This window comes from Gopherus flavomarginatus, chromosome 4 (genome assembly GCF_025201925.1).
Source record: "Gopherus flavomarginatus isolate rGopFla2 chromosome 4, rGopFla2.mat.asm, whole genome shotgun sequence".
Classification (NCBI taxonomy): Eukaryota; Metazoa; Chordata; order Testudines; family Testudinidae; genus Gopherus; species Gopherus flavomarginatus.
In genome coordinates this window covers 196869085-196882259 of record NC_066620.1, presented here as the reverse complement: position 1 = coordinate 196882259, position 13175 = coordinate 196869085, and the positions used below count along the sequence as shown (strand labels likewise).

At 43.3% G+C, this 13175-nt stretch overlaps 1 protein-coding gene across 1 annotated transcript in view; it reads left to right on the top strand.

Annotated features, from left to right (window-relative positions):
• The window catches only part of HS1BP3 (HCLS1 binding protein 3), an 85872-nt gene that overhangs the window by 29604 nt on the left and 43093 nt on the right, over positions 1-13175 (top strand). Inside the window, exons 3-4 of the mRNA XM_050950907.1 lie at positions 5069-5276; positions 7237-7435. Coding sequence (XP_050806864.1) covers positions 5069-5276; positions 7237-7435 — 407 coding nt within the window. The remainder of the gene's footprint in view (positions 1-5068; positions 5277-7236; positions 7436-13175) is intronic.

Genomic DNA, 13175 nt, shown 5'->3' with positions numbered 1-13175 from the left:
CCTTTGAGAAGGGTAGTGGCCCTGGTAAACAACTTAACAGCCAGGGAAGAGCGGCCACAGGAGGAGAACAAAAATAAAATGGAGTATGGGGATAGCTGTAAGAAACAAAATGGAATAGGGGGATAGCTGTAACAGACATGGGTGAAACCAACTGCTGCTTTTCTTTGCCTACTGGGTGCTATGGCTGGGCCCAACTCCAACTTTGCTTTGTCTGCTTCTCAGATGACCAGAACTGCCGCTGGGCTCTGGCCTCTGCTTGCCACTGGTAGGAACCTTTGGTGAGCTCTGCTCATGTAAGGCAATGACAGGTCTTAGCACAGCAATTTCAGATACAAGGGTTTCAGTGGTTTTAAGAATCCATCAGAGTCCCTACCACCTAACAAGGTGTTCCCAGCACAGTATGTCCAGCCTTTGTATTTCTATCCCCTGGGTCTGTCTGTCCCTGGCCTCTTACCCTACCCCGGCAAACATTAGTTTAATCAGGGTGATTCCTACCCAGTCATTGTCCAGGCTTTGTGCAGGTGGGGTCCCAACAGGGTAATCTCAAAAATTATGGGCCCCAGGTACAAAACTTGGGTCAAATTATACCCCTGTCTCCCCAAACTACCTGTTTATATGTAAATGAGATACTGTCTCAGTTGACACCCCTTGCTGTCCAGCAGATGAGGTATTGCCTCACTCAGTCGTCTTCTTTTTCTGGCTGAAGTAAATGTAGAGCAACAACTATAGTTTTACATTAAGATAGTTAAGCCAGATAATGGTGTCTGCAGTAGCAGAGTGTATTGCTGTGATGCCTCCTTCGTATTTGTGGGCATTGAGTTGTAGTATATTCCATGGTCTGTTCTGTGTGATCACAGTTGCATGCTGGAGAGTCTTTAATTTTCCATTTGTGCAGCAAGTATTCATATCTGCCATGGTTTGTGTGAATATGGTTTAGAGTTACCCAAGAGTTTCATGGGAGACCGAAGCCAGGGATCTTCTGCACCGAGTCTTCACAAGGTGTTTATTTGTGACTTCTTGGGAACTTCATTCGGCTTTCCAGGTGTCATCAGAGTTGAAGTTGCATTGTTGAAGGTTAAATGCATGGGTCCAAAAGGGCTTACGTGACTTCAAGAGGTAGTGAGGGATATTGTTAAGGTCCCAGTGGATGAGAAGACTTTAGTTTTCCATGATCCACTGGAATTCTCAAAGGGTTGTGGCATTGTGGTGAATGATTGGGGGAGCAGTGTGCGACAGCACTGGCAGCAATGGTGTTGGGTCGACTTGAGGGTTCCAGTGATGCACTACATTGCAGTGTTCAGTTGGACATTAACAAGTTGAGTATGGCTACTTTTGGTCCATAACGGTTCACAGTACTCAGCTACGGAGTACAAAGGGCCATTGCTGATGTCCATGACACTGATGCTTCTTAGCATGGCCTTGCCAGTTTCTTGACCAGGTTGACTCTTGGTCTTCGTCACTCAGTGAGCTCCCCTTGCTCTCCAGCAGATGGCATCAGAGAGCTCACTCAGTTACCTCTCTTCTCTCATAGGCTTCAGGCCATAGAGTTTACAATAGGAATACCACCTCCCCAAGCAGCTGATAGGCACCCTTCTCTGTTGGCATAGCTGCATCTACTCTGGGTTTTTTGTTGGCATAGCAGATATCAGCTACATGGTGTGGTTTTCTACATACCCTCTGACTGACATAACTATGCCAGTATAAATTTTAAGTGTAGACCAGGCCCTTCTCTCACACTCACATGATTTTGGAAGGGATTCTGGTATGAAACCGTCTCCTGTACGCTTGTGGCACTTACAGGGTGACCAGACACCAAGTGTGAAAAATCGGGACAGGGGTGGGGGTAATAGGAGCCTATATAAGAAAAAGACTCCAAGATTGGGACATCTGATCACCCTAGGCACTTAGCTAAGGATTAATGTGTAGTGATTCCAGAATGCCAGTGTGTTCATTCCTTCTTCTTTTCACTTCTCTGCTGATGCTGTTTATTGCCCTTATATGAATCGATAGTACGCCCACATCTTGAATACTGTGTACAGATGTGGTCGCCTCATCTCAAAAAAAGATATACTGGCACTAGAAAAGGTTCAGAGAAGGTCAACTAAAATGATTAGAGGTTTGGAGAGGGTCCCATATGAGAAGAGATTGAAGAGGCTAGGACTTTTCAGCTTGGAAAAGAGGAGACTAAGGGGGGATATGATAGAGGTATATAAAATCATGAGTGATGTGGAGAAAGTGGATAAGGAAAAGTTATTTACTTATTCCCGTAATACAAGAACTAGGGGTCACCAAATGAAATTAATGGGCAGCAGGTTTAAAACAAATAAAAGGAAATTCTTCTTCACACAGCCCAGAGTCAACTTGTGGAACGCCTTGCCTGAGGAGGTTGTGAGGGCTAGGACTATAACAGCGTTTAAAAGAGAACTGAATAAATTCATGGAGGTTAAGTCCATTAATGGCTATTAGCCACGATGGGTAAGTAATGGTGTCCTTACCCTCTGTCTGCAAAAGGGTGGAGATGGATGGCAGGAGAGAGATGACTTATGTTATGTTTTTATGTTTATCGGAAGGAGTATCCATCTATTCTTGGTACCTCTACTACCTGGGTGCTCATGTGCATTTAGATCCCATCTACAGACCTGGCCCTGCAGTGCTCACAGGAAGTGAGTCTAAAATCCTAGTCAATCACTTCTCTGGGCTTCCTGGTGTATTCTGTCAACTCTTCTTGTCTTGTTTAGATTACATGTTCTTTGGGGTAGGACTAGTAGGGTTTAATTATTCAGCACGAAGCACATTTTGAGCACTATTTAAATAATAATATAAAACTTTTTAAACTTACCATCCTGCTGGATGATTGTTCCAAGTTTCAGCATAATATTAACCTGAGGTTGTTATTACAAAAGTGTCCTTGGTAAATCTCAGTTTTGGTTCCTTTCTGCTCCTGTGCTTCGGTTCTGCGGACTTTCTTTTATCCTGGTGCCAGTTACAAATATTTCATTCTCCTTCATGTACCCTGAGGCATGGAGCCTGATTCTCCTCTTATTTATTCCAATGAAAATTGAGAGTCAGTCCTTTGAAGTCATTGGAGTTACATGGGTGTAGAACTAATAATAAATTGCAGGAGAATGAGGTGCAAAGGGGTTGGACTGCAGAGGAGGAGCTGGTGAATAATTGCTAGACAAGTACAGCATTACTTTTTTTAGTTACTTCAAACTCTCTTAATTACATCTATTCGCATAGATTCATAGTTTTTTTTTAAGGCGAAATGGGGCCATTATAATCGTCTACTCTGACCTTCTACATAACCATTCATTCATTCATTCCTGCATCAAGCCCATAATTTCTCTTTGAATTTGAGCATATCTTTTAGAAAGACATCTTGTCTTGAATTAAACACTTCAAGTGATGAAGAATCCATCAGATCACTAGATAAGTTGTTCCAGTCATTAATTACCACCACTGTAAAAATATATGCCTTATTTCTAGTCCGACTTCCAAGCATTGGCTCTTGTGATGCCTTTTCTGCTAAATTAAAGAGCCCTCTACCATCTGAGATCTTCTCCCTGTGTAGGTACTTAAGAGACTCATAGATTCTAAGGCCAAAATGGACCATGGTGATCATCTAGTCTGACCTCCCGTGTAGCACAGGCCATAGAACTTCCCTCAAATAATTCCTAGAGCAGATTTTTTAGAAAAACATCCTGTCTTGATTTAAAAATTGTCAGGGATGGAGAATCCACCACGACCTGTCGTAAATTGTTCCAATGGTCAGTTACTCCCACTGTTAAAAAATTCCATCTTATTTCCAGTCAGAATTTGTCTGGCTTCAACTTCCAGTCACTGGATCATGTTTAAACCTTTCTTTGCTAGATTGAGGAGCCCATTATGAAATATTTGTTCCTCATGTAGATACTTACAGACTGTAATCAAGGGACTCCTTAATCGTCTGTTTTGTTATGCTAAATAGATTGAGCTCTTTGAGTCTGTCACTATAAGACATGTTTTCTAATCCTTTTATTGTTCTTGTGGCTCTTCTTTGAACTCTCTCTAATTTATCAACATCCTTCTTGAATTGTGAGCACTAGAACTGGGCACAGTGTTCCAGCAGCAGTGGTCACATCAGTGCCAAATATAGAGGTAAAGTAACCTGTCTGCTCCAACTTGGTGATTCCTACTTATGTATTCCAGGATTGCATTAGACATTTCGTCCATAGCGTCGTACTGGGAGCTCATGTTCAGTTGATGACCCCCAAATCTTTTTTCAGAGTCATTGCTTCCCAATAGAGGTAATGACAAGTTCTGAGGTTCTGTGCTGGTTATCAGGTACATTAGCAAATGCGGCAGACATTCAGGCACCAACAGCGTAGAGCAGCTACCTACTAAATCTGCCTTAAAGATGGGCGGCTCCAGGAATTCTGCCACCCCAAGTACAGCTTACCTGCGGAGGGTCTGCTGGTCCCGCGGCTTCGGCGGACCCTCCTGTGGAAGATCCGCCAAAGTCCCGGGACCAGCGGACCCTCCACAGGCAAGCCACCGAAGGCAGCCTGCCTGCCGCCCTCGCAGCATCGGCAGAGCGCCCCCCGCGGCTTGCCGCCCCAAGCACGCGCTTGGCATGCTGGGGCCTGGAGCCGCCCCTGCTTAAAGAGAAGCAGCAAACTGGGAATAAGATCCTGCAGCTTTTTCCATTAGAATGCTAGCATAGAGAGGTTCCTACTTCCTGACCTTTCTCAGGGCAGGCAGCAAAGAGTCGGTTTGTAGCTGAATGTTGGGGGCCAGTGCTTTCAAAGAAGAATATCTCGAGTTCTGATCCTCGATGTGTGCAACTAGCTGATGCCCATGCTGTCTGACTGAATACTGTGCTGGATTTTTATTTCATTACAGTAGGAGATCACAGTAATGCTGTGTGGTGAACTACAAAGATGACAAGCTGACGCCAGGCCAGATGGAAAGCTTTTTGGTACTGCATATTTTACACTGAGGCATCCAGGGGAAATGTTTCATGGAGCAGAACTCCCTGCATGTTTGCGGTCTGTTCATAAGCTAATCCAACATGCACATTTCATTACAGGTCTCTAAGAAGTACAGTGAGATTGACGAGTTTCACCAAAAGCTGATTGCCCACTACCCACAGGCATCTCTTCCACCATTACCCAGGAAAGCTCTGTTTGTCGGGGAATCTGATATCCGAGAACGAAGAGTGGTATTCAATGACATCATGAGGCTCATCGCCAAAGATTTGGAACTAGCAACAAGTCCTGAATTACTGGAATTCTTAGGTAACTAAAATAATTATATTGCGCGCGCACAATATACACACATACACAAACCTATTAAAACGATATTAAGTCAAGCACTCAAAAGTTAGGAAATACTAGAATTAAGGTCTGCTGTGCAACCTTAATTCAGCCCTCCTTGTGCATATGCATTATGGTACAATCTTTAATGACATGATCACATGCTATTTTTTCCTTGCCTTATTGCACAGGATGGGCCTGCTCTGGAGATGAATGAGGGCTGTGTATCGAAGGAAGCTATTGTCTATAGATCTTGCTTTATTTGTTGCTGATGCTGGAAGATGTGTAGTGGAAGAAGCAGGGGACTGCAGGAAAAGAAAGGATGGTCTCATGATTCAGGCAGTTGAATGCTGCCCTGGAGAATTGGATTTAGCTTCTGCCCCTGCCACAGGGTTCCTGTGTGATCTGGGCAAGCCACTTAAAGCAGTCTTTTCACAAGTGGTCACTGATTGTGTGCTCCTCATTTTCTGGATGCCTGACTTGAGATACTGGGGTCTGATTTGCAGAAATGCAGAGCACTCACAGCTGCAACTGAAGTCAATGGGAGCTGTGCCATGAACATATAAAGTGCTGTATAATGCTCTGAAAAACGAAGTCCTAGGCATCTCAGCTTGGGCATCCAATATTAGTGAATGCTTTTGACTCTGATCTCTCTGTGTCTCAGTTCCCCATCTGTAAACGGAGGATAATACACCCACTTTCCTCGCAGAGGTGTTGTGAAAATCAATTAATTAATGTTTTTGAAGCACATGGATTCTACAGCGATAAATGCCACAGGAAAGCCCATGTGGAAATTAATAATTCTATCTTCATGGTAGGATTTGAACAGTGTGCAATAAATAAGGTCTGGGAACACACACTGAACAATGAGGAGAAAAGACGATATTGAATAGCTGCTCACTAAATGAATGAAGCAAAGGGTCTTGTGGAAAAAATAGGATGTGACCAAATAATTAAAGCCTGTATCATAATGCATACTCATAAGGGGTTGCACAGGTAATCTTAATTCTGGCATTTGACATTGCAACCTTAATAATCTTATAACACAGTATTTTTGTGTGTAATTTTCTAGGTTTTTTTAAAAAGCAAACTGTGGCATCAGATTGACACCCACTTGGATTATCAGAAGAGTTGGAACCTTTACATCCACTGCACAAACATCTGCCGCTTGAGCTAATAGAGTAACTGATAGCAGTAGTAGGACCTTATCCTCTGTGTGGACCAACACTTTGCCAGAGGCATTCACAGATATTTTCTGGCAGCAGAGGAATGATGAGATTGGGAAGCTTGTGCTGTGTATGTCAGCGTCTCTGCGTATCCATGTGTTCTCATTGGTACATCTTGAAGTAAATTAATTACCATATTAGATATAACAAATTCCCACAGAGTTTTAAAGCTGCATCTGAGTAGCCTATTGTAAAAATGCAATAAATAAAATAATTAATAAATAAAATCCACCATTATACTGTTTCTCCAACGTGCTCCCAGAGATGTCTTGTGTACCCCCAGGGGTATGTGTTCCACAGTTTGGTACCTCTGTTCTAGTGGGCACAGTCTCTTCTACCCATTTTAGATTTTTATTTATGTGTGCGAATTGAAGAATTGCACCACATACTTACCTCAACTTCATTTTTCATGCAGTCCAGGATTGCACTTTTAGTTTTCACTCTCTGATGGGGTTTGACCTGAGAGCAGCCCAGATATGTTAAGTCATTATCAAATATTTCAGATCTAGAGGTGCATAATGGCATGTTAGTGGATAGAGAGAACTAACTCTGCAATCCAGATGGCTGGATAGAGTTGACAGTAGCTGATTGTAAAGGTAGGAACACATTCTCCAAGCCTAACTATTGGGAACAAGTGGAAGAAATTGACAAAAAAAAGTATGGCTGTGAGTTTAAACTGGCATGCTCAATTCCTCATGCTTTATTGTTTTTTGCAGGGACAAAATCTACAAGTGTCATTGACTTGAAAGGTAAAAATGTTCCGGAGGAGGAGGAGGATGAAGAAAATGAAGAGTTAGATTTCTTCAAAGAGGAGAGGACATCCGACATAATCCCTCCGTTTGAGTTAGTAAAAGATCAAGATGCCAAAAAAGAGGAGGAAGAGGAGGAAGATGTAGATCCTCTTGGCATAATCAGGTATGACTATTTGCTCTGTTTATGCCATTTTACGTAGAGTATATGGGCCTGGTTTCACTTACACTATTGAAATGGGAGTTGCAACAGTCTAAACCCAGTGTGGAAGCATTTTATTATGGTGTCCACGTGTGGGCTTTCCCGTTCTTCTTCCTGACTCCGAAGAGCTCATATGCGCCTGAGCATAAGCAACAGTATCTGGAGACTCTGAATAATTAAATCAAGACCTACTTAGGTAAACAAACCTAGATACCTACTTATCTTGTAATTCTAAGGCAATTATTTTCTTCATTTAAATCTGAAATCCCTCACTAATTCCCAAAACCACTTCTAAATTGCAACAGAAACCCTGCGGCTAAATTGGCTTACCTCTCTCGCCACGTATTGTCAGCAGTGCCGAACTTGAGATAATTTAAAGGATCTTGATATTCAGAAAATGCTAAGCACCCTCCTCTGAAAATCAGGCTCTTTTAAGGTGCGTCAAGTCAGACACCCAAAATCACCAGTTACTTCTGAAAATCTCGACTTAGGACTTTAATACGCCTCTGAACTGGTTCCTCCCTAGGGTGATGACATGGTATAGACCTTTCCTTTTACTTCTCCCACTTAAATCTGAAAGTGATTTAACCTAAGGTCATTCCCAAGCCTGGGTCTCCCACTCTGCAGTCGGGCCAAGCAGAAATGTTTAATTCTGGAAGCAAGTTTTAGAGCTCATTGCCACTATTAGAACAAGTTATAATTACTAACTTACAGGCATTGTTCTTTTTACTTAGTGTATTTCATTCCTTGCTTGTCATTAGAATATTTTAACTGTTACTCATTTAGCAATTGAACATATTCTTTGGCAAGTATCCAAATTATTTCTTGTTTTTTCTTAAAGATGGATTTTTAAAAAATGGTTAAATTACTGTTTACAGTGAGACTCTAGGTACAGCAATACTTCCCACAAAATGATCCTCAGCTGGTGAACTTACAAAAGAAGCTGTCCTTTTTAGGATAGGAAAATGATCTTCTGAGTTAGAAAATGTATTGTTGGATTTCCCACTTATACCAAAGATAAGCTGCAAAGAATTCACAGTGCCAAAACAAACAAAAAGTTTGCTTTTCTGTTCTGCGGTGGTTTGACATGCATCTAAATGTCTGAGTCTTTGGATCTCTTGAGTGTATTGAGAGATGACCAGATCTGGCACTTAATCCCCATTTAGCTTCCTGTTCAACACTTCCTAACAAAGTAACATTCTTGCTGAAATCAGTGGAGTTTTGTCGAAGTAAGAGCAAATAAGGCACTTAAAAATATGTACTCAGCTACAGTGGGAATCTCTGTATTGTCGATGATTTTTTTAAAAAATCAAATGCTTTGAACAGTAAACTCAAGTTTAACAGGTGGCTGTTCTGGCATCCAGCTAATCTTGTTCTTTTTCTTTTAAAATGTTGTGCACAAAGCACCAATATTAAGGATGTTACAAAAGCCAGAAATTTAAAGTTGAAATGATCCACCTGAATCTGATCTTATGCTGCTGCTGCACTGGTGTAACTCCTCCAGCTTCAGAGGAAGTAACTCCCTTCTGACACCAAGGAAATGGAGATCAGAACCAGGCCTCATGTCTTGACCAGCTCCTTTTCTGCCTGCACTACTGATTTTGTGCTGTAGATCTTTATTTATTATTTATTTGTATTACTGTGGTACTTAGAATCCCAGGACCCCATTGTGCGAAGCGCTGTACAAAAACATAAATAGGTGCCGAACCCTGGCTTCAGGCACTCTGCCATAATTAAATTTCACAGTAACATCTCAAGTAAAATGGCCTGGTTTTTACCACTATAAAATATATAAATACCAGCCAGTTACTTCCCTCCCCCACAGAAATAACATCTGTACATGTTGATAGCCTGTAGATACACCTTTTACAATCTCCCACTGTTCTGAGTCTCCTGTGAATGAACTATGTAAGGTCCAGAAAGAAAACCCAGTCCCTGAGATGAAGGCAGGTCTTTAGCCTCAATTCTGGAATTTTCTGCCTTTTGTCGGTTGTAATGTTTTATCTGCACATGTGAATGTAAGGGCCCAGTTGGCCCTGGTGCAGATATGATCTACAGTGTAAATGTACAAGTTACTTTTTCAGAGGTGGATTTTGTAAACTTCCTAGATAACACTGGCTTCTTCATATATTAGAGGAAATTATCATAGAATCATAGAACTGGAAGAAACCTTGAAAACTGTTATCATGTCCCCTCTCAGTCTTCTCTTCTCCATACTAAACAAACAGTTTTTTCAATCTTCACTCATAGGTCATGTTTTCTAGATCTTTAATCATTTTTGTTGCTCTTCTCTGGACTTTCTCCAATGTGTCCACATCTTTCCAGAAATGTGGCACACAGAACTGGACACAATACTCCAGTTGAGGCCTAATCAGCGCGGAGTAGAGTGAAAGAATTACGTCTCATATCTTGCTTACAACACTCCTGCTAATACATCCCAGAATGATGTTTGCTTTTTTTGCAACGGTGTTACACTGCTGACTCATATTTAGCTTATGATCCACTATGACCTCCCAGATCCCTTTTTGCAGTATTCCTTCCTAGGCAGTCATTTCCCATTTTGTATGTGTGCAACTAATTGTTCCTTCATAAGTGGAGTACTTTGCATTTGTTCTTATTGAATTTCATCCTATTTACTTCAGACCATTACTCCTGTTTGTCCAGATCATTTTGAATTTTAATCCTATCCTCCAAAGCACTTGCAACCCCTCCCAGCTTGGTATCATCCACAAACTTTATAAGTGTACTCTCTATGCCATTATCTAAATCATTGAGGAAGATATTGAACAGAACCGGACCCAGAACTGATCTCTGCGGGACCCCACTAATTTTGCCCTTCCAGCATGACTGTGAACCACTGTTAACTACTCTCTGGGAACAATTTTCTAACCAGTTATGCACCCACTTTATGGTAGCTCCATCTAGATTGCATTTCCCTAGTTTGTTTATGAGAAAGTCATGCAAGACAGTATCAAAAGCCTTACTAAAGTCAAGATATACCAAATCTACTGCTTCCCCCCATCTGCAAGGCTTGTTACCCTGTCAAAGAAAGCTGTCAGGTTGGTTTGACATGATATGTTCTTGACAAAACCATGCTGATTGTTATTTATCACCTTCTTATCTTCTAAATGTTTGCAAATTGATTGCTTAATTATTTGCTCCATTATCTTTTTGGGTAAAGAAGTTAAGCTGACTGGTCTGTAATTCCCCAGATTGTCCTTATTTCTCATTTTATAGATGGGCACTATATTTGCCCTTTTCCAGTTTTCTAGAATGTCTCCCATCTTCCATGACTTTTCAAAAATAATTGCTAATCACATCTTGTTTTTTATTTATTGTGTAGAACAGAGGCTTGAGTACCATAAACTCTGTCAATATACCTGCCACGAAGGAGCAGAAAAAGCCTAGGTTACAAGCAAGCAGCTCAAACCATCTAACCAGCTCAAACCTCTAACCACAGGTGTTAAACTGTGTCTAGACCTAAGAAACACTCCCCTTGCATTCTCCCCCCTCTCCCTCGCCTCATGAGTTCAGTTGTATTTGGTCCTATGTTAGCAGTTTGTTATGGGTCTTTGGTAAGGTGACCATATTTTCCCAAAGGGAAAATCGGACACCCCCAGGCTGGCCTAAGCCCTTCCCTGAGATCACCCAGCCCCAATGCTCTTGGCCTGGCTCGAGCCATCTCGCTGCCTGCATGGGAACCACCCCCATCTGATCCCCCCTACTTACCCATCTGCGACTCCACAACCTGGTCCGAGCACCCAACTGCCTGCCTGTGATCCCTCTGTGATCCTCTCCATCCCCCTGGGGCTGGTTTGACCCCCTCTCCTTTCTCCCTGTGCATGAGGCTGGTCCTCCAAGCCCCCCCACCACATGCAGGGCTGGTGGTCCGAGCCCCGCCCGTCACCTGCCTGCAGGGCTGGTGGTCCGAGCCACTCCTCCCCCCTCCCCCCGTATTGCCTGCCTGCGCGTGGGGCTGCCTGAGGACCCCTTGTCCCCCTGTATGTGGGGCAGGCTGACCAGCCCGATCCGCTCTTCCTAACCTTCCCTCCAGTGCAGAGCTGGCATTGTCATGATCCCCTGTTCCTCCACTCCCCACTAGGGCTCCCACGCCCGAGGTGAAACACGGCTCACGGCCTGCTCCCACTGCCCCCTCTGCCCGAGGGAGCAGGGAGCACAGCAGGTGCATGGAGGAGGGAGGGCACGCCCAGCCCTGGCTTCTCCCCCAGGCAAGGTGGGAGCTGATGGCAGCACAGCAGGTGCAGCAGCAGGAACGGGGAGAGTGGTGGAGTCTAGGCTGCTCTTGGCTGTGCTGTCACTGCCCATCCCTGGCACTGCCGCTGGAGAAGGCTGCAAGTGAGATTCTGTCATAGGCGTGAGCTGGTGAGAGCAAAAGGTGGCAGCAGGGCCGCTTGCTGCCCCCTGCTGCTGGCTCCGTGCTGCGATCCCAGAAAATACAGGACAATTTGCCCATATTTAACAAAAAGTCAGGATATCTGGAAGAATGCTTAAATACGGGACTGTCCCATTAAAAACAGGACATCTGGTCATCCTAGTCTTTGGGCCGTGAATAGCAGTGTATATGATCTCTCCTCTGAATCCAGTTGAACTCTCCCACATCAGCAATGACCCTGCTGCTCTGTCCCATTCCCTTCTGCCAGGGCACTATCATTAGAAATGGGGGCCAAGGCAGCAAGGAAAGGGGAAGGCCCGTGTTACAAAGTGGTTGTTTAAATGTACTTTGGACAAGAAAAACAAGCAAAGGAGAACTCCGTTCAAATGTTGTATTTTCCTAGCATGCAGTTGTAGGACAGTATGTACATCCAGGCACACAGCTGTGAAACCTTTAGAGTTCTAAACAGGCAGATCTTTATTTGCTGTCAGTTGTTGAGTCACCAGTGAAGGTCGCAAACCATGCTTGGACATCACTGCTGCCAAGTGACACAAATATTTGTGCTGTTTCCAGCCAGTTGCTGTCGGAACTGCAATTTACAAACCCCATTAAACAACTCTTCCGTTCCTTCTGTCCATTCAGTCCTCTTGTGAAACAATTTAGGGCAACAACCTGAAGAGATTTTCAGATTGGAGACAGTGGCTTGGTGCCATAAATGTTTTTTTTTTAAACTGTGGCATGTGTATTGCTGATCTGGAGAGGGGCTGAGCCACTCCCCTTTAAGCCAGCTTCCTATGGCTTTATTTGGAGCCTCAGTTCTCAGCCTCATGGGATCAGTTCTAAAAAATCTTTGATTAAATGGTTTTTTGGATAGGCTCCCCTGCTGTTTTTAAACATCTGGCATAGCATTTCTGTTCCCTTTCAAACCTAGTAGATAAGAGCATGAGAGAGGTGCTGTCATTCTTCTAGGAATTTTATTGCTGTAGTTTATCTGTATGTCTGTTGATACAGATTGATCTGTATTTTAACTGTGTTCATTTCTTGGATACCCCCTTGATTCAGATCCCGTCATGGGCTTCGCCTTTCCTTCTGCATCAAAACTGAGGACCTTAAAGGCTTTGCACAGCCTGACTCCCACCTGTTTCATCATCTTCTGTTCCTTGTTTATCTTTCTTTGCTACATAACTTTTTGCCCCCATTATGGATTCCTCCCACTGTTTGTTTCCCTGTCGCCTCTTAGGCCTGGATCCCACTCCCTGACGCGGGCTGTCATTCTTGTACATCGTCCCTGCTTTAATATACTTTGTCCTA